General features: G+C 47.7%; 2 protein-coding genes across 7 annotated transcripts in view; both read right to left on the reverse strand.

The window, feature by feature from the left end:
* Positions 1-3,526: 3,526 nt before the first annotated feature.
* The window catches only part of LOC132418498 (N-alpha-acetyltransferase 11-like), a 581,283-nt gene continuing 561,369 nt past the window's right edge, over positions 3,527-23,440 (reverse strand). The window contains exons 1-8 of one of the 6 annotated variants that reach the window (XM_060002398.1): positions 15,662-15,812; positions 15,090-15,188; positions 14,588-14,646; positions 13,876-13,921; positions 13,675-13,790; positions 13,293-13,583; positions 11,913-12,012; positions 3,527-3,858 (exon numbers count right to left, since the gene is read on the reverse strand). In XM_060002398.1, the coding sequence (XP_059858381.1) occupies positions 3,826-3,858; positions 11,913-12,012; positions 13,293-13,583; positions 13,675-13,790; positions 13,876-13,921; positions 14,588-14,646; positions 15,090-15,188; positions 15,662-15,682 (765 nt within the window). In that variant the 5' untranslated portion in view covers positions 15,683-15,812 and the 3' untranslated portion in view covers positions 3,527-3,825. Of the gene's footprint in view, positions 3,859-11,291; positions 11,796-11,912; positions 12,013-13,292; positions 13,584-13,674; positions 13,791-13,875; positions 13,922-14,587; positions 14,647-15,089; positions 15,190-15,661; positions 15,813-23,440 lie in introns of those variants that run through there. The other 5 variants (XM_060002399.1, XM_060002396.1, XM_060002394.1 and 2 more) reach the window with 5 other exon arrangements.
* Positions 15,900-21,336, reverse strand: RENBP (renin binding protein). Its single transcript, XM_060002401.1, is given in 7 exon segments — positions 15,900-16,288; positions 16,377-16,395; positions 16,397-16,468; positions 18,760-18,888; positions 19,444-19,619; positions 19,935-20,016; positions 20,566-21,336. Coding segments are annotated over 7 exon segments (888 nt in total). The 5' UTR covers positions 20,830-21,336; the 3' UTR covers positions 15,900-16,142.

Here is a 23,440-nt window from a genome sequence, read left to right on the forward strand (position 1 = left end):
TAATGTAGGCTATGCCCCAAACTCCAGGGAGACACGGGTTCTCTCTCCTGTGCCATTACGAGTATTAGGTGGAAAAGTAAAGAACGAACACTTTATTAATTTTATTTGCCTACTTGTATCTCTCTCTCTACTGAAAGTAAGCTTTAGAGCACAGGATCCATTTCCTGCTGATCTTCAAATCCATAGTGCAGATCTGGGCACTTAGAACATAATACATAAATTCAGAATAAATGAAAAAATGAATTAATGAATGAATTCACTTACACTGTCATAGACATTTTATATGTTTTACCTCATTTGGAAATCAAAAGAGGATGCAATCAAGAGATGTGAGTAAATGTAGATAACGAGGATAATACCCCCTTTATTTATGTAGCAGTAGAGTTTGCAAAGTTTGTGTCCATCCATTATTTTACCTGACTATATGAGGTTGGCAGGGTAGTTATTTAATGTGAAGTAACTGAGAACAGGAGAAGTTAATTTGCTCGTCCAAGGTCACACAGCTAATAGATGACCAAGTCAAGGCTAGAAAGCAGGTCTCCTGATATCTAATATAGTTCTTAAAAATAATGGTATTAAAAGAAAGTGAAAGACTTCCCTGGTGGTGCAATGGTTAAGAATCCGCCTGCCAATGCAAGGGACACAGGTTCGAGCCCTGGTCCGGGAAGATCCCACATGCCGCGGAGCAACTAAGCCTGTACACCACAACTACTGAGCCTGCGCGCCACTACTGAGCCCACGTGCCACAACGACTGAGGCCTGCGTGCCTAGAGCCCATGCTCCGCAACGAGAGAAGCCACTGCAGTGAGAAGCCCACGCACAGCAACAAAGAGTAGCCCCCCACTCACCACAACTAGAGGAAGCCCATGCACAGCAATGAAGACCCAACCCAGCCAAAAGTAAATAAATAAATATTTTTTTAAAAAAAAGAAAGAAAGAGAGGGACTTTCCTGGCGGTCTAGTGGTTAGGACTCTGTGCTTCCACTGCAGGGGGCCCAGGTTCGATCCCTGGTTAGGGAATTAAGATTCCACAAGCCACATGGTGTGGGCCAAAAAAAAAAATTTAAAAAAAAGGAAGTGAAAAATGTCTGGTAATAAAAAAGAAATAAACTCATTTTATAACGTAGCTGTTACGCTTCCAGCTACATCAACTAAGAATGTTCCAGAAACAAGCAAGTAAAGGATTGAGCAAAGCATATAAATCTCAAGTTCGGAGCTATCTTTGACAATGGCACATAGAGAGATTTAACCATGCAATTCGTGACATGCAGTGTCACTCAGACAATTTTGTAAAGGGAAACACAAGGAATGGCACTTCACAAAAGCAGATGCTTCAGGCCACATTAAAGAAAATGCAACTACTAAGTGTTTAATAGTTATTTTTTTCCCCATGTTTCTAACCATTTGGAGTTAAAAATATCCAAGCTGCAGTTCCCATCCTCTTTCCAGTTCACTTCAATGTGTCCATACCAAAATTGAGTAGTAGAACAAAGGAATACTGTGATCTAGTGGAATCATGCTCTAGTTAAACCATGTTTCTAAATCAGCATATCGGAACATCAGAAAGGAAACTAAATGTGCCATGGTAGGCCAGTGTGTCAGCTCCAGAGGCTACATCATAACTTTCATAGGGTGCCAACAGGGCCAGACTAGCTTATTCCCTGGGCTTCCTAACTTGACTCACTTTTTCCTTCCCCATTGCCCAAAATCTAAATATGTTTCTCTCAAACTGACATTGCAAATGTGATCACATCACACTCCTCTTTAAAATCCTTTGCTGGACAGCTCAATGCAATGTGGGTCCTGGATTGGACAAAAAAAGGACCTTAGTGGAAAAACTGGTGGAATCCCAATGAAGTCTGTAGTGTAGCTAGTAGTATTGTACCAACCTTGATTTCTTAGTTTGATCATTCTACCGTGGTTATGTAAGATGTTTATGTTAAGGGAAGTTCAGTGAATGAGACCTTGCTGTACTACTTTTGCAACACTTCAGTAAACCTAAAATTATCTTGAAATAAAAAGTGGAAAACATCTTGTCCTGGTTCTTCATTGCCCTAAGGATTAAGTACAAACTCTGCCTTTGCTCGGGAAGACCTGCATGACCTAACCCTTCGCCCTCACATACATACACCGCTCCAGCATCAAAATTTTGTGCAGGGGAGGAGGGTGGAGGATGGAGATGCCACTCCCATAGTCAATCTACTCTCTGATCCTGCTCCAAAGAACTACTTTCAGTTACACGAAGAGGCCGTTCTCTCTAGTCTCTGAACAAATTGATCCTTGCTGTTCCTTGGTATAGTAGCCTCTGCAGACCCTGCCACCCTCCTCTCCCACCTTTTGCTTGGCTGAAATCTTGCTTGTATATTTCAGTTAATGTGGAAAGTTACCTTTCCTAGCATATCTTCCCTGACAGCCCCCCACTCCGCATATATACCACACCACACACACATACCACAGAGTTGGATTAAGTGCCCCTTGTATGTACTCCCACTACACCCTGTGTATACTTGTGATTTGTCACTTTCACACTGTATTAAAGTTCTGTCTGCCTCCCCCATTTAGTCAATTGTTAACTCTGGATCTTCTCCTTTTATCCACACCTACCACTTTCGTACAACAAGGCAGCCACTGAAATAGCTTGATTTCACAGGCTTAACACTTTGAAGATTAAGTTTTCCATCTGAGTAATTATTCTTGTAATTTATATGCTCTGTGATATGGTGAGAATGGAGAGTTTTAGTTTTTTCCCTGATACTATAGAGTTTCTGACTGAATTGTATTTCTGCACCAATATCAACTTGTTATCAAAAGGGTACCTATATTCCTTTATTACAGGGATCATTGAGAAATGATCACCACAGACTTCCCTGGTGGTCCAGTGGGTAAGACTCTGCGCTGACAATGCAGCGGGCTCGGTGTTCGATCCCTGGTCTGGGAACTAAGATCCCACATGCCACCCGGTGTGGCCAAAAAAAAGAGAGAGAGAGAGAGAAAAGGGAAGTGTCATGGCAGATTCATCGGTCTCTGGCTTGCACAACTGGATGGATGGTGGAACCATTCACTAAGGCATGGCATATTGAAAGAGGACTAGATTTAAGGGGATAGAGAGAGATTAAGAGGGGTTTTGGGGGGACCTATTGTACTTGAGGAGACTTGAGAGTTACAAATTGAGATATCAAACATGCAGCTGAACATATAGCCATGGAATGGGAGATGCAAATTTGGAAGTTGATGGCTTATGGATGATAAAAGAAATCACTTATTGGGAGAGTACAGAATGAGAAGAGAAGAGGATCCAGGGCAAGCCTTTGAAAAAAATTCAACAAATTTGTAGTCTAGTAGAGAAGGATAGGCAAGCTGCAGAGTTGTTAGAGAGAGATCAGGCAGAGATGTAGGTGGAAAGCCAGAAGAATGTGTTGTTAAATACAAAAGAGCTTGGAAGCCCAAGGGAAGAGAGTGTTTCAAGGAGAAAGTGGCCAAGAACAAAAAAAGGCCAAGTAAAATAGCAGAAAACATCTTATCTTTTAGATGTGGTGACACAGATGTCATTTCCGACATGAAAGAGCTATTCTGGGGAAATGATCTGGATAAAAGCCAGATTGGAGTGGGTTAAGAATTGAGTGACAGGTGATAAAATGGAGTAGCTGGTATAGATAACTCTTTCCTTTTTGACAACTCTTTCTTTTATTTGATTTTTAATTATATAAGTAATACATAAATATATTTTCCTTTAAAAAATGAAAACGTTACAGACAGGACTAAAATCCTCTTTGACCGCTGCTACCAATCCTGGTCGTCTTCCTCACCTTTCAGAGGTAACCATAGTTATTCGTTTGGTATGTCCTTCCTGGCCTTTTTCTGGGTATTAACATATTAATGTTATAGATAATAACATAATTTAATGTACACACATATATATAAATGTGCATATGTTTTACATAAACATATATTAAATAGTATAACATGATGTATAGAATGAGCCACTTCATTATTTTAATAAACGCACTACCGATATTACATACTGTATCATAATTTATTTGGCATTCCTATACTGATAGTCATTTAAGTTGTTTCTATTTTTTCCCCAGTCGCTCACAATTCTGCAGAAAACTGCCTTATATACACTGACCCTGTCAAAGAAGGCAACAAGAAGGGAATGCTCATTTAAATTTTAATAGACACTGCTTGCACTTTTTATATTTTAATAGTTACTGTACTACCAAACTGCCCTCCCAAATGGCTGTAACAATTTTCCCTCCCACCAGCAGTGGGAGTCTCATAAGACTATTGACTACCCATTATCCCACACCAGCAACAACTCTTTCAAGATGTTCGGCTGTGGAGGGGAGGAAAACTATCCTGTGGTAGCCAGAAGGGGATGAAAGATTGAAAGAGACAGTTTTGTATGTGAGAAAGGCTTGAGCATGTTTTATTTTTTTGTTTTGTTTTGTTTTTTTAAATTAATTTTTATTGGAGTATAGTTGATTTACAATGTTGTGTTAAAGCATGTTTTAGTGTGCATGAGAAAGCTCCAGTTGAGAAGGAGAGGTTGAATATACGGGAGGAAAAAGAGATAATGACATAAAATTCCCAGGAAAGCAGGGGAGGACATCATCCAAGCACAAGTAAAGGAATGGCCTTCAATGAGAAGAGGCATCATTCTTCTCTTGCATTGGTTTGTGCATCAGAATTCCCTGGAGAGCTTGTTAAAACAGGCTGCTGCCCCTTCCTCCACCAGAGTTTGTGATTCTATAGATTTGGAAGTGGGGTCTGCAAATCTGCATTTCCAGCAAGTTCCCAGGCACTGCTGACTCTCCTGTTCTGTTCTGGGGAATTAATTACACTTTGGGAACCACTATCCTATGTAGCAGGGGAAAAGGAAGGTAGGGTGGGTGTAGAGATGGGTAAGATACGTGTGTTTGGTCGCCAGAAGATGACGGGAGTTCCTATCTAACGGCTTCTATTTTCTCTATGAAATAAGAGTTGTGGTCAAATATTGAACGTGTGGGAGCAGGTGGGAGGTGGTGCTGGGGTAGGAGGTTAGAGGAGAGTGGAGAAAGTTGTAAAAAATGGTTACAGAAGGAAGGTGAGTGAATTGACCAAAAATATGTAGTAAAATTCCTGGGCCATATTGAAGTCTCATTTGAGGTCTATGATCATGGATTTTACAATAGGCTCAATCTGCCCAATTGTGTGACTTTTTCCAGTAGACATGGAGAAAGTAAAACATCAGTTTTACCCAAGACTGAAGTTTTGCTACTCTAGTGTCTCAAGAAGACATCCAGCAGCTCATGCTAGAAATCTGGCATCACCATTGATTCCTCCCTCACCCTGCATAACCAATGCATCATTAATATTAATGGCTAACACTTAATATCAATCATGCTTATTATGCTCTAAGAAATGTTATGTATATTAACTCATTTCATCCTGATACTTCCTATGACTCCTATTATTATAGTCATTTTATAAATGAGGACACTGAAATTATGGATTTGCCCGAATCCATGCAGCTAGGAAGTGGCAGAGCCAGGCTTCAAACCAGACATTCTATAGCACCAGGGTCTAGTTCTTAGGTAGACTCTTCTGCACTGTTTCAACTTCCCAACTACCTTTTTTTTTTTGGCCATGCCATGGGGCATGGGGAAATCTTAGCTCCCTGACCAGGGAAGTGCTGAGTCCTAACCACTGGACCACCAGGGAACTCCCCCAACTATCTTTCTGATCTATCCACTTTTCACCCTGTCCACAACCCCTATCCTAGTCCAAGCCACGCCATAGCTCACACAGCCTTAAAGTCCTTTTTCCAGCTTCCATGCTTGCCCCTTTATGACTCATTCTCCACGGAGCTGCCAGAGTCAGCTTTCAAAAATACCAATCAGCTCAAGTGCTTCTCCTGGATTAAAGCTTTTCGGTGGCTCCCACTGTTCTTAGCATAAACCCCGCAAATCCTCCCTATGACTTAAAGCATCCTGGATAATCTGACACTTTCCTAACCTTCTGGCTAGATTAACTGTCACTGTTTTCCCTAAATCACCATATTCCAGCCTTAGTGGCTTCCTTTAAGTTCTTCACATACTTCTCATTCTTTTCCTCAGCAGGGCCTTTGCACATGCTGTTGCTACTATCTAGAATGTTCTTCCCATGAGCGATTGCTTTTTATCCTTGAACTCTCAGCTTCCATGACAGTACCTCCAGGGAGATCTTCCCTGGCTATTGTAAGTAGGCCTCCTACACTTGCACACACATTTTTAAAAGCATTCTCTATTACTGCAGCTTACTTTATTCAAAAAATAGTGGTTTTCAGACAAATATCTTATATTAATGCATATGTGGAACCTGGAAAATGGTACAGATGAACCAGTTTGCAGGGCAGAAATAGAGACACAGATGTAGAGAACAAACGAATGGACACCAAGAGGGGAAAGTGGTGGTGGGGAGTGGTGGTAGGATGAACTGGGAGATTGGGATTGACATATATACACTAAGATGTACAAAATAGGTAACTAATAGGAACCTGCTGTTTAAAAAATAAAATAAAATAAAATTCAAAAAAAGTAGTGGATTTCACTATTTTTTGTTTGTTTTCTTGCTTATTTTCTCACACCCCCACCACTAAATGTAAACTTCATGAGGGCAGGGACCAAGTGCATTTTATTCAGCATTGTACACCAGTCCCTACCATAGTGACCGACACAGAGTAGGTACCCAGTGGATATTTGGCAAGGGAATGAATTAATGAATTGGGGGCAGCCGAGTAGTGACGTCAGACAGGAAGCTGGATATGCAGGTTGAGGAGCCCAAGGGAGGGATCTGGCACAGATATATAAACGCTGGGGCTGGGAATTCCCTGGCGATCCAGTGGATAGGACTCCACGCTTCCACTTCAGGGGGTCCAGATTCAATCCCCTGTTAGGAAGCTAAGATTCTGCAAGCCGCAGGTGCAGCAAAAAACAAAACAAAACAAAACAAAAAATCCCCAGCCTGAGGCTATAGAGATAGTATTGTAGAGGACCCCCTGGGAATGGGTGAGATTACCTAAAGGATGAGGAAAGAATGAATAAACAAGAGGTTCTAGCAATGAGACTGAAAAAACTCTAATATTTAAAGATGGACTAGACAAGTCCCTCCCATCAGGAAATTTGCACAAGCCTCTTAGATAGCCTAATCCACCAGAGGGCAAACAGCAGAAGCAAGAAGAACTACAATCCTGCAGCCTGTGGAACAAAAACCACATTCACAGAAAGGTAGACAAGATGAAAAGGCACAGGGCTATGTACCAGATGAAGGAACAAGATAAAACCGCAGAAAAACAACTAAATGAAGTGGAGATAGGCAACTTTCCAGAAAAAGAATTCAGAATAATGATGATCAAGATGATCCAGGACCTCGGAAAAACAATGGAGGCAAAGATTGAGAAGATGCAAGAAATGTTTAACAAAGACTTAGAAGAATTAAAGAACAAACACCTAGAAGAATTAAAGAACAAACAGAGATGAACAATACAATAACTGAAATGAAAAATACACTAAAAGGAATCAATAGCAGAATAACTGAGGCAGAAGAATGGATAAGTGACCTGGAAGACAGAATGGTGGAATTCACTGCTGCAGAACACAATAAAGAAAAAGAAATTAAAAGAAATGAAGACAGCCTAAGAGACCTCTGGGACAACATTAAATGCAACAACATTCACATTATAGGGGTCCCAGAAGGAGAAGAGAGAGAGAAAGGACCCGAGAAAATATTTGAAGAGACTATAGTCGAAAACTTCCCTAACATGGGAAAGGAAATAGCCACCCAAGTCCAGGAAGCACAGAGAGTCCCATACAGGATAAACCCAAGGAGAAACACGCCAAGACACATAGCAATCAAATTGGCAAAAATTGAAGACAAAGAAAAATTATTGAAAGCAGCAAGGGAAAAATGACAAATAACATACACGGGAACCCCCATAAGGTTAACAGCTGATTTCTCAGCAGAAACACTACAAGCCAGAAGTGAATGGCATGACATATTTAAAGTGATGAAAGGGAAGAACCTAAAACCAAGATTACTCTACCCAGCAAGGATCTCATTCAGATTCGATGGAGAAATCAAAAGCTTTACAGACAAGCAAAAGCTAAGAGAATTCAGCACCACCAAATCAGCTCTACAACAAATGCTAAAGGAACTTCTTTAAGTAGGAAACATAAGAAAAGGACCTACAAAAACAAAACCATAACAATTAAGAAAATGGTAAAAGGAACATACATATCGATAATTACCTTACAAGTGAATGGATTAAATGCTCCAACCAAAAGACACAGGCTTGCTGAATGGATATAAAAACAAGACCCATATATATGCTGTCCACAAGAGACCCACTTCAGACCTAAGGACACATACAGACTGAAAGTGAGGGGATGAAAAAAGATATTCCATGCAAATAGAAATCAAAAGAAAGCTGGAGTAGCAATTCTCATATCAGATAAAATAGACTTTAAAATAGAGAATGTTACAAGAGACAAGGAAGGACACTACATAATGATCAAGGGATTGATCCAAGAAGAAGAAATAACATAACAATTATAAATATATATGCCCCCAACATAGGAGCACCTCAATACATAAGGCAACTGCTAACAGCTATAAAAGAGGAAATCGACAGTAACACAATAATAGTGGGAGACTTTAACACCTCACTTACACCACTGGACAGATCATCGAAACAGAAAATTAATAAGGAAACACAAGCTTTAAATGACACAATAGACCAGATAGATTTAATTGATATATATAGGACATTCCATCCAAAAACAGCAGATTACACTTTCTTCTCAAGTGCGCACATAACATTCCCCAGGATACATCACATACTGGGTCACAGATCTAGCCTCAGTAAATTTAAGAAAATTGAAATCATATCGCGCATCTTTTCTGACCACAGCGCTATGAGATTAGAAATCAATTACAGGGAAAAAAATGTAAAAAACACAAACACATGGAAGCTAAACAATACGTTACTAAATAACCAAGAGATCACTGAATAAATCAAAGAGGAAATCAAAAAATACCTAGAGACAAATGACAATGAAAACACGACGATCCAAAACCTATCAGATGCAGCAAAAGCAGTTCTAAGAGGGAAGTTTTTATTTATACAAGCCTACCGCAAGAAACAAGAAAAATCTCAAATCAACAATCTAATGTTACACCTAAAGGAACTAGAGAAAGAAGAACAAACAAAACCCAAAATTAGCAGAAGGAAAGAAATCATAAAGATCAGAGCAGAAATAAATGAAATAGAAACAAAGAAAACAATAGCAAAGATCAATAAAACTAAAAGCTGGTTCTTTGAGAAGATAAACAAAATTGATAAACCATTAACCGAACTCATCAAGAAAAAGAGGAAGAGGACTCAAATCAATAAAATTAGAAATGAAAAAGGAGGATACAACAGACACTGCAGAAATACAAAGCCTCCTAAGAGACTACTACAAGCAACTCTATGCCAATAAAATGGACAACCTGGAAGAAATGGACAAATTCTTAGAAAGGTATAACCTTCCAAGACTGAACCAGGAAGAAACAGAAAATATGAACAGACCAATCACAAGAAATGAAATTGAAGCTGTGGTTAAAAATCTTCCAACAAACAAAAGCCCAGGACCAGATGACTTCACAGATGAATCCTATCAAACATTTAGAGAAGAGCTAACACCATCCTTCTCAAACTCTTCCAAAAAATTGCAGAGGAGGGAACACTCCCAAATCATTCTATGAGGCCACCATCACCCTGATACCAAGACCAGACAAAGATACTACAATAAAAGAAAATTACAGACCAATATCACTCATGAATATAGATGTAAAAATCCTCAACAAAATACTAGCAAACAGAATCCAACAGCACATTAAAAGGATCATACAGCATGATCAAGTGGGATTTATCCCACAGATGCAAGGATTCTTCAATATACGCAAATCGATCAATGTGATACACCATATTAACAAATTGAAGAACAAAAACCATATGATCATCTCAATAGATGCAGAAAAAGCTTTTGACAAAATTCAACACCCATTTATGATAAAAACTCTCCAGAAAGTGGGCATAGAGGGAACCTACCTCAACATAATAAAGGTCATATATGACAAACCCACAGCAAACATCATTCTCAATGGTGAAAAACTGAAAGCATTTCCTCTAAGATTAGGAACAAGACAAGGATGTCCACTCTCACCACTATTATTCAAAATAGTTTTGGAAGTCCTAGCCATGGCAATCAGAGAAGAAAAAGAAATAAAAGCAATACAACTGGAAAAGAACAAGTAAAACTGTCACTGTTTGCAGATGACATGCTACTATATATAGAGTACCCTAAACATGCCACCAGAAAACTACTAGAGCTAATCAATGAATTTGGTAAAGTTGCAGGATACAGAATTAATGCACAGAAATCTCTTGCATTCCTATACACTAATGATGAAAAATCTGAAAGAGAAATTAAGGAAACACTCCCATTTACCACTGCAACAAAAAGAATAAAATACCTAGGAATAAACCTACCTATGGAGACAAAAGACCTGTATGCAGAAAACTATAAGACACTGATGAAAGAAATTAAAGATGATACCAACAGATGGAGAGATATACCATGTTCTTGGATTGGAAGAATCAACATTGTGAAAATGACTATATTACCCAAAGCAATCTACAGATTCAATGTAATCCCTATCAAATTACCAATGGCATTTTTCACAGAACTAGAACAAAAAATCTTAAAATTTGTATGGAGACACAAAAGACCCCAAATAGCCAAAGCAGTCTTGAGGGAAAAAAACGGAGCTGGAGGAATCAGATTCCCTGACTTCAGACTATACTACAAAGCTACAGTCATCAAGACAATATGGACTGGCACAAAAACAGAAATATAGATCAATGGAACACGATAGAAAGCCCAGAGGTAAACCCATGCACCTATGGTCAACTAATCTATGACAAAGGAGGCAAGGATATACAATGGGGAAAAGACAGCCTCTTCAATAAGTGGTGCTGGGAAAACTGGACAGCTACATGTAAAAGAATGAAATTAGAACACTCCCTAACACCATACACAAAAATAAACTCAAAATGGATTAAAGACCTAAATGTAAGACCGTACACTATAAAACTCTTAGAGGAAAACATAGGAAAAACACTCCTTGACATAAATCACAGCAAGATCGTTTTTGATCCACCTTCTAGAGTAATGCAAATAAAAACAAAAATAAACAAATGGGAAATAAAAACAAAAATAAACAAATGGGACATACATACACAAATATGTATTCAAAGCTTTTGCACAGCAAAGGAAACCATAAACAAGACGAAAAGGCAACCCTCAGAATGGGAGAAAATATTTGCAAATGAAGCAACTGACAAAGGATTCATCTCCAAAATTTACAAGCAGCTCATGCAGCTCAACAACAAAAAAACAAACAACCCAATCCAAAAATGGACAGAAGACCTAAACAGGCCTCTGGGCCTGTTTCCTCTCCTGTAAAGTGGAGGTGATCATGGCTCCCTCACGAGGCTGCCGTGGAGCCCTCTGAACGGCCCTAGCCCCCGAGGAGCCTTGGGCAGAACCCTGACTTCTCTTCAGCCCGGTTCTGTCTGACCCCGAGCCTTGGAGGCCAGCCACGTCTAGGGGCCTCCTCCCTCTCCTCTCACAGCAGCCTCTGGGCAGGACGGGCTTCTTCCTCGGAGAATGGAATCTTGGGCCGATGGCCTTCGTTAAGGTCCTGCCAAGGTCTGGCTCCCCGCCTGCCAGCTACAGAAGCTAAGGTGAGGAGGGCCAGGACTCCTGGCGACGCAGCCTCCAACTGTCCCAGGCCACCCCTGCTCGCCTTGCCTGGGGACCGCAGCCCTGGCCCCACAGGACTCTTACCTGCAGGACTCTTACCTCATCGGCCATCTGGGTGAGGTCCCGCTTCATCGTGTATGCGTCTTCTCCATCTGTATAGTATTTGGGCTCCACTTTGCTGATCCTGGGGGCAGCAGGTGGAGAGAAGGAGGGCAACCCAAATCGGGGGCAATTCTCCTCAGCCTTCTGGCATCATCTGCTAGTGGGGCAGGGTGTCACTGCCCCCCCCAAGGACCCTTTGGGAGACATTTCCAACATGGTCTTCCCTCTGCTTTCTCCAACAGTAAGTAGCACCCAGCTCCTTTATTGCCCCCCAGCCCTGGCATCCTGCCACTGCCCCTCATCCCTAACCTGGCCACCAAGGATCTGTCTGTGGTTTCCTGTGAACTGAAGCCCTGAATTTGGCAGTCCCCTCCCCTCCCCTCCCCGCCCTGCTCCCTGTCACTTCCTGGGCATGCATGGCTGGCTCGTATACCTAACAACTGGAACCGGGGAGGGGTGCTGCTGCCTGGGCCTCTGTTCTTGGTGGTCGTTACCAGGCAGCATGGCCCCTAGCCCGAGCAGCTCAGGGGCCAAGCCTGCGCTGGGAGGTGTGTATGCAGACCTGGGCACCCTGCCACTGAAAAGGGAGCCAGTCTGGATGGCCCAGAATGGCCCTGCCAGCCTTAAGACCCTAGAACTGTCAACCACCAGAGGCATTTGCATCCAGGCCAAAGATCCTGCCTCAAATACCCAGCCCGGAGGCCACTTCCCTTCCCAACAGTCCCTCCTCGTCCCCCACCAAGCTGAAGCTGACGCTGTCTCAGTGGGCCCTCCATGGACAGCCCACCTCAGCCTCACTTTCCAGCAGCTTTCACCACAATGTACTGGGCAGAGCAGTTCCCTGCTAGGCTCTCTCTGTCCTGCGCTGGGCACACAGAGACTGCCACATCCCTGAGTGGACCCAGCCTCATCCACTAGGACACCCAGGGCTCTAGATCCCTCCACTGCTCTTGCCACTGGCCCTTCCTGTGCGGACGTGCTCAGATCTATCCTTTCTTCTGGTCCCACTTAGATGCTTCTGGGTGCCTGGTGACTCAGTTCTGCTCCTTGGCTTCTGTTCCTGTCCTGGGCCCTTGTCTCTGCTTCCGAACCTCTTCACCGTGCTGCCCTTCCAGCATAGCCGCCACCAGCATCAAGCAAGAAACACCAAGCGTCCTCCAGAAGTGCGACATGCCTCAAGCAGCCTGCAGCAGGCAGGTGCTCTGCCCCCAAGAGTGCTGTCCACAGCCCGCTCCCCCATCTCAGCTAGCCCTAGCCGCCCTCACGCCCCTGCCTGGAAGGTAGTTCAGCCCATCTCAGCCACCTGGATAAGCCAGACCTGGGGACCATCCCACTCCATGAGAAAAATGTAGATCTACTTACTGAAAGTTGAGGGTGTTGGAATAGAGGCGCAGAGCGGCCCGGTTACTGCAGGGGAATAAGGCACTGCTGAGCTGTACAGACGAGGCCAGGCAGGGACAGCACATCCAGGTCTTGCCCCTCCTCCCGGTCCCCCTCCCCACTAAGCCCACTTCCCGATCTTCTCCAAAAGCCAAGGCAGCCCAAGATCCACATCGAGGCAGTATCCCCGCTGGTGGTGGTGGGATGAATTGGGAGATTGGGATTGACATATATACACAAATATGTATAAAATAGATAACTGATAAGAACCTGCTGTATAAAAATAAAAGAAAATTCAAAAAAAACCCAACAAAACAGACAGTATCCCCCTACCCACCCCCCTTCCCTCGGCCCTGGCTTCCACCTCTTCCTGACATGCAGGGAGACGTATTTGGCATTGAAGTTCTCGATCATGGCTCCGCAGGCCTGGTCCACCAGCTTCTGAGCCAGGCCAAGGCGCCGGTGGGAACGCTTCACAGCCTGGTGGGAGAAAAGTGGGACCTCGGGGCGGCTCCAACTAACTTCCGCCCCCGCCCCCACCAGAGCCTGGGTGGGCCCTACGCACCAGCGAGGTGATGTGTCCATGGCGCACATTGTGCGGGCCCTCTTCCCTAGAGCAAGAAGAAAGGAGACGGGCTAGGCGTGAACCCCAAAGTGCATCCAGTCCCGGGACGGGGGAGAGCCAGGACTCTCCAAACCCCAGGCAGCAGCCAAAAGACATGTGCAGTGTCAATGGAATACTGTTCAGTGCTAAAAAGAAAGGAGCTCTCAAGCCATGAAAAGACGTGGGGGGAGACTTCAATGCATATGACTAAGTGAAAGGTGGTCTGAAATGTTTACACACTGTATGATTCTAATCATATGACCTTCTGGAGAAGGCGAAACTATGGAGACAGTAAAGAGATCAGTGGTTCCCGGGGAGAGGGGAGGGAGGGAGGGCAGGCAGTGAAACTACTCTGTTTGATACTATAGTATCGGATACATTGTTATACCTTTGTCCATGGAACGTAGAACTCAAAGAGTAAAACAATGTAACTATGGGTTTCTGCAGTAATGTAACAGTATCGGTTCACCCATTTTAACAGATGTGCCACAAGATGTTAATGTGAGAGGAAACTGAACTAAAGGAACAGTCTATTAATTAACAAAACGAAACAAAAAAACCAAACCCAACCCAACCCAGGCAGCATCCATCAGACGCGTGCGGTGTCGGTGTCCCTCCTCCCCCCACCCCCAGGTCAGGCACCAGGCTTGTCCCTCCGTCCTTGGTGACTCACATTTTGGCCAGGACATACCCCACAATCTTCCCATTCTCATCCTCAGCGACGTAAGAGAGCTGGGTGACAGGGAGGAAAGAGAAGGCAGAAAACAAGTTCCTGTCAGAGCTGGAGGCGCCCTTATCGGACACCTGGCCCCAGCACCTGCCTGTCGCTGTGTGCATGACAGACAGAAGCCCATCGGGCAGCGAGTTCAGTGACAGCTCCTGACCTCCAGGCCAAGTGGCTTGGTTTTCCCACATCACACCGTGCCCCCTTTCCTTAACCCAGAAGAAGTGGACAGACACAGGTGGGAATACTGCCCCTACCTTGGCCCTGTTCTTCGCCCCTCTTCAAGGCGCCTCCTATCCATCTCCCGCCACCCCAGCCGGAAACACTCAGGGCCTCATTGACCCATGCGCCCCCCGGACTCTTCACGACCTCGCCGGCTCGTCCCAAGCCGACCCAGGGTGGAATTTCCTTGGCCTGGTTTCCCTCATCCCCAAATTCAACAGCTGCCCACCTGGGGCCAGGAAAGGCCATGGGAGAAATAATATTTCATCTGGTAGTTCTCGGGCAGGCACAGGAGGTTGCAGTGCTGCATGTTCATCAGGTCCTCTGGCTGCGGGAGAGGAGGGCAGTGGAATGCAGTCAGGCCGGGGGCTGCGGTGACTAAGTAGGCCTCGGTCGTGTTAGAACCCTGCTCTGTCTACTCAGCGACCCCCGCCCCCCCACAGGGCTGGGCGGGCGCTGGGACTGTCTCCGCACAGGCCTGGCCCACAGCCGCTGTGCAAAAACTGACTGTTCCAGGAATGAACGTTGAGCTCCAGGAAGCTCCCCGACACCATCCAACGGAAACCCGACATCGGAAAGAAAGAGTTCGCAGCCCCGGCCCTGCCCCCCTGGCTCCCCCGGCCTCCTCTTTGGGTAGATCCAGCCCCACGGGGACGTGGCCTTCACTTTTCCGCGCCGGGCGGCCGAGGGCGCCCAGGGCGGCTGGCCCGGTGATCGGCCGGGCCCCTCAGGAGCACGCGCACGCGGCCACCGAGCCCCGCTCCCACGCGGCGCGGACAGCCTCCGGCCCCAGCCCCTCACCCTCGCATTGCGGATGTTCATAACGGCGGCGGGACTCGCGGCTCCCAGCGGGTCGTGAACACGCAGTCAGCTGCCACCGCGCTCCGAAGAGACGCCGGGGCTGCCAGGCCAGGGCTGTGGCTGGGGCTGTGGCTGAGTCCGGGATCGCGGGGACGGCGCCGGAAGATGACGCGTCCGCTGGAACCGACCACCGGCCGGAAGTGCGCGCCGCCGAGCCCGCACGCCGGGCCCACCCTCCCGGCCGCTCGGCCATGCGCAGGGAGGGCCAAGGGCGGGGTGGGGCCTCTCCGCGGGGCGGGCCGGGCCAATGGCCGGGCGGACCCCGGCGCGGGGCGGGCCTGTTGGCAGGGTGGGAGGGTCCAGCGCGCGGGGCGGGTCACTGGCAGGGCGAGCAGGTGCTCTCCAGCCAAAGGCGGTGGTTGGTCCCCCACCCGACACCCCACAGACGCTCACACACAAGGGCAGTGGAGCAGGCTTGGCTTTATTCTGCGCCTCGGCGGGCGGGGTCGGCGGGCAGAGACCGGGCGCTGAGGGCCGGGGCCGGGGCCGAGACCGGGGCGAGGCGGCTCGGCAGGTCACTCAGCATCTCCTCGCACATGGCGAGGCACCGCGGCACGTGGAAGCAGCCTGCGGGGAGAGGCGGGAAGGCGGGTTTGGAGGGCCGTGGGCAGCCGAGTGCCCCGAGCCCCTAGGCCCCGCCCTTTCCCCCACTCACCTTTGAAAGGACCCCCCCCCCCCGATGGTGAGGGCGATCTTCCCTTCTCGGTTCAGGTAGGCAAACCATTCCCCGTACTCGGGATCGCGAAACTGCAATAACAGTGAGGCAGTGACAGGCAGCGCCTGCAGGAACCGCCCAGATGCCACAGGCCTGGGAAAGGGGCGTTCACCGTTCCCACTAAACCGCTACCTCGGGGTCAGAGCCCGGGCTGACCCCCGGCTCCAGAATCAGTGCTTTTAAATGAGGTCCCGCCTCCTGGACAAATATGAAAGCAAGGGTCTTTTCCTTTTTCTTCGGGGGGGGTGGAGTTTTGAGTCTGCAGCTAGTTAACCCCACTTGGGGAAGGGGCCGCAGGCTGTGAGATGAAACCTTGCAAGATGGAATTTAAAACAAAAACAAAAACAAAAACCCTGCTTGGGACTACTGAGCTTGCGCTCTAGAGCCCGTGCGCCACAAATACCGAAGCCCGCGCGCCTAGAGCCGGTGCTCCGCAACAAAAGTAGCTACCGACCGCAGTGAGAAGTCCGCGCGCAGCAACAAAGACCCAGCGCAGCCAAAAGTAAATAAATATAATTTTTAAAAAACTATGTAAAAAGAAACGGAACCCTGAGGAAGTGCTGACCTACCATGTAACTTTGTAACAAGTTATTCCTTTGGAGCTCCTGTTCCCTGCTTCAGAGGACTGTCTTGCAGTGGATGAGATTGTAGATAGCGCTACATTGTAGACGCTACATTGTAGATATCCCGTACAGAGGTCCGACTTCTCCCTTACTCACCACAGGTCCCAAACACATCTCCCCCTCCCTCGGAGCCACCTGAAGCCTGCCCCTGCCCAGCAGCTCTGTTGACCCTTTCCAAATTCCTCGCTTCTCTCCTGCCCAGTTCCTTCCAGATGCTCCAGGATAGACCTCAGAGCCCTGGCCTAGGCCCTTCCTCCCCAGATAGAGACCTGAGTGGAACCCCTTCTCAGAAGGACCATAGAATAAATCAGTGACATTGAAGTCCACTACCAAAAATGTCTTTTTAAATGGGGACCTATGAGTAGGTGTATTCTTCATAGGGGGGAAAACTAGTTCTGTATCTGTTCATTCTATGTTTCCAGTGACATTACCCATGTCCTTACTTATTATTCGACTACTGGATATGACACGGGAAGATAACAAAGGATTTGACTGTTTTCCTGTCCAGGCTTTCCATGGATGTCTGAATTTTTGCTTTCTGTATTGTTATGATGATTAGTGCATAGTGAATTACCTGTTGTTTATAACCTTTGTGATTGTTCGATACAATCTCTCTTTCTTGAAAATATATTCCTTAAATTTCACTTTATGCAGTTAAGAGCGATCACCTCGAACACATGTTCTCTGTGAATGCATTCAATATTAACATATATCGCCTCTGGTCTTGTGGCTCCCGTGTTTGGAAGCAGTGACGAGCGTGTGCAGTACTTGGAGATGCCTCTCTAACCACAGCATAACACGAACACATTTGGAATTTCTACTGGTGACAAAGTCGGACACTGCTAATACTGTGGTTCACTGCTTTCATTCATGATGGACGTGAATGCTGGATTTCAGTTAGAGGTTAGTGCAAATAAAGGTGGAATTTTCTCTCAGGTTTCAAAGCCCACAGACCTCAGAATAAGACCCCCCTGTTGTAATGCCTCCCGTACTGGGGTTTACTAATGGAGTGAGTCGTGGCTTTAGAAACACATCGGGAATCTTCCTTCATTCCCCGTCGGGCTCAGCACCCGAGGTGCCCGTCGGCAGCAGCTGGCACAGCTCATCACTCTGCTCACGGCACTCGGGCCTCTGCGGGGGGGGCGGGGGGGCTGGCTTCCTTCCTACCTCGCAGATGATTCTCTCTCCTTTGATGGGCCTGCCTATTCCCTCTTCTCCTTTCCTTCTGTACTCCAAGGTTACCTTGCCTCACGTGGCCAGCCCACACCTCTCCCGCTCGACCACACTCTGACCCCTGAGCCGCTGGAGCTCCCACCCCGGGCCAGGCCCCCACTCACTAGCCAGGATGACAGCCACAGCCCGGTCTCCCTGCCTTCGCCTAGTGCCCTCTGGCCTCCCCTCCTGAAGCCCCAGCTTTTTTCCTTCCCACTAGCCCCCCAGTCCCCTGACCTTGCTTTATTTCCCAGAGCTCTCATCACCATCTATGTTTGCTGGTTTACTTGTTTATGGTCGGTCCCATCAGCACCAAATGTGAGCTCCAGTGGGGCAGGGGCCACTCTCTTGACTGAACGGAGGGCACCAGGGCCGGGACTTCCAGGAACTCTCAGACCTACTGAGGGAACACGTCCGGCGAGGGGGGGAAGGAGGGGGTGTGCCGTGCCTGCGGTCTCCTCCACACCGCTGAGGCCAGGAAGTAGCACTTACCGAGTGTACTCGGCCACCTGGTAGAAGATGTTCAGCAAGGCGGAGTCCCCGCTCTCACTGTAGCCCATGAGGAAGGCGATCATGGCTTCGCTGTGCGGCCACCAGAGCTTCATGGCCCACTCCAGCTGAGAGCAGAGCGGAGGCAGGCATCTGAGAGCCCTGGACCCCACTCCACCACCCCTGTCAGCAGGAGAGTCACCCCCATCTTTCGGGCCCTGGCTCAGACTCCATCTGGCCCAAGCTCTTGGAGCTTAACCACGGGATGAACGTCTCTGTGGGCCTTAACCGCCCATCAGATCGTGACTAGCTTCCTGGGCCAGATGTAGCCCAAGTAGCCCCTCCCAAAGGGCAGGGCTGGGGTGGGTGCCCCTTGAGCCCTGGAATCGAAACCCCGGCTGCTCCCACTGCTGATGCCTTAGGGTCACTCAGAGAGCCTTTCCAAGATGAAGGGCCATGTGTCTCCGCGTGGGCATGGCCTGCGCTCCCTCACGGCCTCCCTGTGCATGTGAGCTTGAGGGCCACCGGCACAGGAGTCGAGCTTCCCACTGGGGTCACACCAGGCAGGTTCACTCCTCTGAGCCCCGGGTCCCCCTCTCTGAAATGGGTGATGACAACACGCACCTCCCTGGGCAGAAAGCCTTCGACAGGCTAGTACCATGTAGCCCTGAGTACATTCCCACCTGGGTGGGGCATAGGCCATCAGCACCCTGGAAGTAGATGAGACTTCCATCGTCGGGATCCCACCCAGAGCGGAAAGGCAACAATAGGAACTTGTCGATAACGTGGGCTTGAAGTTTGGGGTCACCTCTCTGGATGGCGTGACGGAACAGGAACCAGCCAGCTTCCAGCGCGTGGCCTGGTGAGCGCTCGGGTAAGGCAGGCCGCGTGTCCTCCCCCAGGCGGGGGGCTCAAGCGCTGTGCTGACCGCTGACTCCCTTCCTCTCTGCCCCACTGTGGGGCCTGCTTTGAGCCCCCCAGCCCTGCCAGTCTGCCCCAGGGTCACCCTCCTGCTGCTGACACGCCAGCGTGGGAGGCCCGTCCCCCCTCCCCTGCCTGGTCCTCGGTGTGCTGAGGGCGGAGGGAGGAGGGCACTCCCCGCATCTGGAGTCCAGAACCAAGGCTGAGCGCCTCCCTCCTCCCGGGCCGCCCCCCAGCCCACCTCGCCCCTCACCTGGGTTCTGGTGTCTCCCCAAGCAGCCAGAAAGCCCCTCGCCATCCTCTGACACATTCTCCAGCACAGCCTGCCCACCCCTCTGCCGAGGGAGGAGTAGAAGGCAGCTTGGCCTTCAGCACCCCCTGACCCCCGCCCCATCATCCAACAAGAAAGACGCGCCCTCCCACGCCCCCTCCCTCCTGATCTGCAGGCTTGGGTGGCCTCGCTCAGAGGGGCTTTGGAGGAGGAGCCGATTCACTCCCAAGGGTCTGGACCTGTCCTAACCCTTGCTTTGGGCCTGGGACCCTGACGTGGGGAGCGTAAGGCACTGAGCGGAGGCTGAGACCAGGGGGACTGGGCTGTGCAGAGGCCTGGGACGAAGTTGAGTCTGGCCAGGCTTCCTGCTCCCTGACCTGCCTGGGGCTCTGGCACCCACCCCGGCTCCCCCGGGGCCCTCCTTCCCTCCCCGAGGGTTCTGGGCCGCACCTCGCCCCATCTCCCCGTCTGTAAAGGGAGCCATCGGCGCCCGGCTCCGGGGGTGGGTGCGGGCGGAGGAGGCGCCCCGGGGGTGGGGCGTAGGGGGTCGCCCTGCCCCCCAGCTCCCCAGGCCCTGTCTGGCGGCCGCCGTCCGCCCGCTGCCCTGCCCCACCTGCACGTGCCGCAGAATCCTCCGAGCGCACCAGTCCCCCAGCTCCGCGTAGCTGCCTGCCAGCTCGTCGTCAGCTTCCCCGAGCTGCTCCACCAGGCTGAGCAGCAGCATGGGCACCGCCATGGACTCCGCGGCCGGGGCCCCAGGGAGCTGGGGCCGGCCCAGCCCAGAGGGGTCCTCCTGCACCCAGTGCACGATCTGATCCATTATCTCCACCGCTTCGCTCTGGGGAGGGATGAGGGGAGGCCCAGGCTGAGGCTGCATCCCATCCAGTCTGGTCCCCCAGGTGCCGACCTGCTGGGTCCCCAGCCCAGGGGTGGGAGAACCATGTGCTCCCAGCCACTCATAGGACACCTTCACCAAGGCCTACTCTGGGCCTGGCCCCAGGCTGGGGGCTAGGGCTCCCACTCTGGGGGCGTAGACCATTCCCAGAGTGTGAGGTCACGTTTGAAAGCAAGAGGGGGCCCAGGGAGGAGGGAGCGGCCCTCTCCCGGCCAGGGCAGGGCACGGATTGATCCCTGTGAAACAGAGCAGGACCCTGCAGAGACTTCTGGGGGGTAGACCCCCTGTGTCCCCCGCCTCTTGTCTGTAGAAAAGCTTTAGCCTCCTAGGCCTTCCCCGAGTTCCAAAGAGCAAATATAATCATAGAAGTGAGAAAATGCAGAAGCAGAGGAAAACATATAAGCAACACAAAATAATAATAGTTTAGCCATAAGAGAAAGTCATGGACCTTTAATTGCTCCTCAAGGGCTATAGATCATACCTGAGTCATATCCCTGAGTTGTTTTGCAGATACTAAGACCCCCACTGGGTGGAAGAAGGTAAGGGCATGCTGACCACCGGCGTGTAGATCCCAGACCACTGGAACCAGAAGGTTGATGACGTTGACTCCTTCCCGAAATACCACCTGGTTACCTCACCACCAACCAGTCAGAAGAACGTCCATACGCTGATCAGGTATCCCGCCACCCCCTCCCTCACCTTGCCTTTAAAAGCCCTTCCCTGGGGCTTCCCTGGTGGTGCAGTTGTTGAGAGTCCGCCTGCCGATGCAGGGGACGTGGGTTCGTGCCCCGGTCTGGGAAGATCCCACGTGCCGCGGAGCAGCTGGGCCCGTGAGCCATGGCCGCTGGGCCTGCGCATCCGGAGCCTGTGCTTCACAACGGGAGAAGCTGCAACAGTGAGAGGCCCGCGTACTGCAAAAAAAAAAAAAACAAAAAACAAAACAAAAAAAACCCCACAATGAGATATCATCTCACACCGGTCAGAATGGCCATCATCAAAAAATCTAGAAACAACAAATGCTGGAGAGGGTGTGCAGAAAAGGGAACACTCTTGCACTCCTGGTGGGAATGTAAATTGATACAGCCAGTATGAAGAACAGTATGGAGGTTCCTTAAAAAACTACAAATAGAATTACCTAATGACCCAGCAATCCCACCACTGAGCATAGACCCAGAGAAAACCATAATTGAAAAAGACACGTGCACCCCAATGTTCACTGCAACATGATTTACAATAGCCAGGTCATGGAAGCAACCTAAATGCCCATCGACAGACGAATGGATAAAGAAGATGTGGTACATATATACAATGGAATACTACTCAGCCATAAAAAGGAACGAAATTGGGTCATTTGTAGAGACGTGGATGAATCTATAGAGTGTCATACAGAGTGAAGTAAGTCAGAAAGAGAAAAACAAATATCATATATTAATGCATATATGTGGAACCTAGAAAAATGGTACAGACGAACCGGTTTGCAGGGCAGAAATTGAGACACAGATAGAGAATAAACGTATGGACACCAAGGGGGGAAAGCAGCGTGGGGTTGTGGTGGTGTGATGAACTGGGAGATTGGGATTGACATGTATACACTGATGTGTATAAAATGGATAACTAATAAGAACCTGCTGTATAAAAAAAAATAATAAAATTCCAATATTCAAAAAAAGAATTAACGCTACATAGATAATTATTAGGTCAACTAAAAAATTGGCATATCGTTTGCTTGGATAAAAATATTGTATCAATATTAAATTTCCTGAAGTTGAAAACTCTACTGTGTAAATGTAAGAGAATATTATTATTTAGAGGAAATGCTTACTGAAATATTTTGGGGTGAAGGGCTTTATGCAAGTAACTTACTCTTGAATCGTTCAGAAAAATGTTATGTATCTGTATTATTTGTGTGTGTATGTGTGAATACATGTCAATTTAAAAAAATGCTGGACAGAAAGTTCTTGAATAAAACTTTTTTCAAAACTAAAGTTTTTGTTATAATTATGTGTTACATGTAATTTCTAATTTATAATATATAATTACAAATAATGCCTATTATCACAGCTAGTAAAGCTGATAGAGGTCCTAGTTTTCTGTTATTTTATATATATATATATATATATAGTCTTTTTAATTTTAATAAAGTTACAGAAATAACAAAGGCTTTTGAGAACCACTGTTGAACATATTTAGTTTGCAGTTTATTTAATTAATTAATTTATTTATTTTTGGCCACACCACGTGGCTTGTGGGATCTTAGTTCCCTGACCAGGAATCGAACCTGCACCCTCAGCAGTGGAAACGTGGAGTCCTAACCACTGATCCACCAGGGAATTCCCTAGTTTGCAGTTTGAAAAAAAAAAGATGAATGAGCCACCAAAGCAGTTGGAGAATGAATGAATGTTTTTATAGGTAAATGAATCAGTCTTTTCATTCATGCCATCTGGGTTTTGTGTCAGGAAGTCCTTTTGGTTCTACCCTTAAAATACATGCAGGATCAGACAACTTCTCACCACCGCAGGCACTGCTGTCCCCACCATCCAGGCATTATTACAATAGCTTTTTAAAAAATATTTATTTATTTATTTGGCTGCAC

The sequence above is a fragment of the Delphinus delphis genome, chromosome X (genome assembly GCF_949987515.2).
Source record: "Delphinus delphis chromosome X, mDelDel1.2, whole genome shotgun sequence".
Classification (NCBI taxonomy): domain Eukaryota; kingdom Metazoa; phylum Chordata; class Mammalia; order Artiodactyla; family Delphinidae; genus Delphinus; species Delphinus delphis.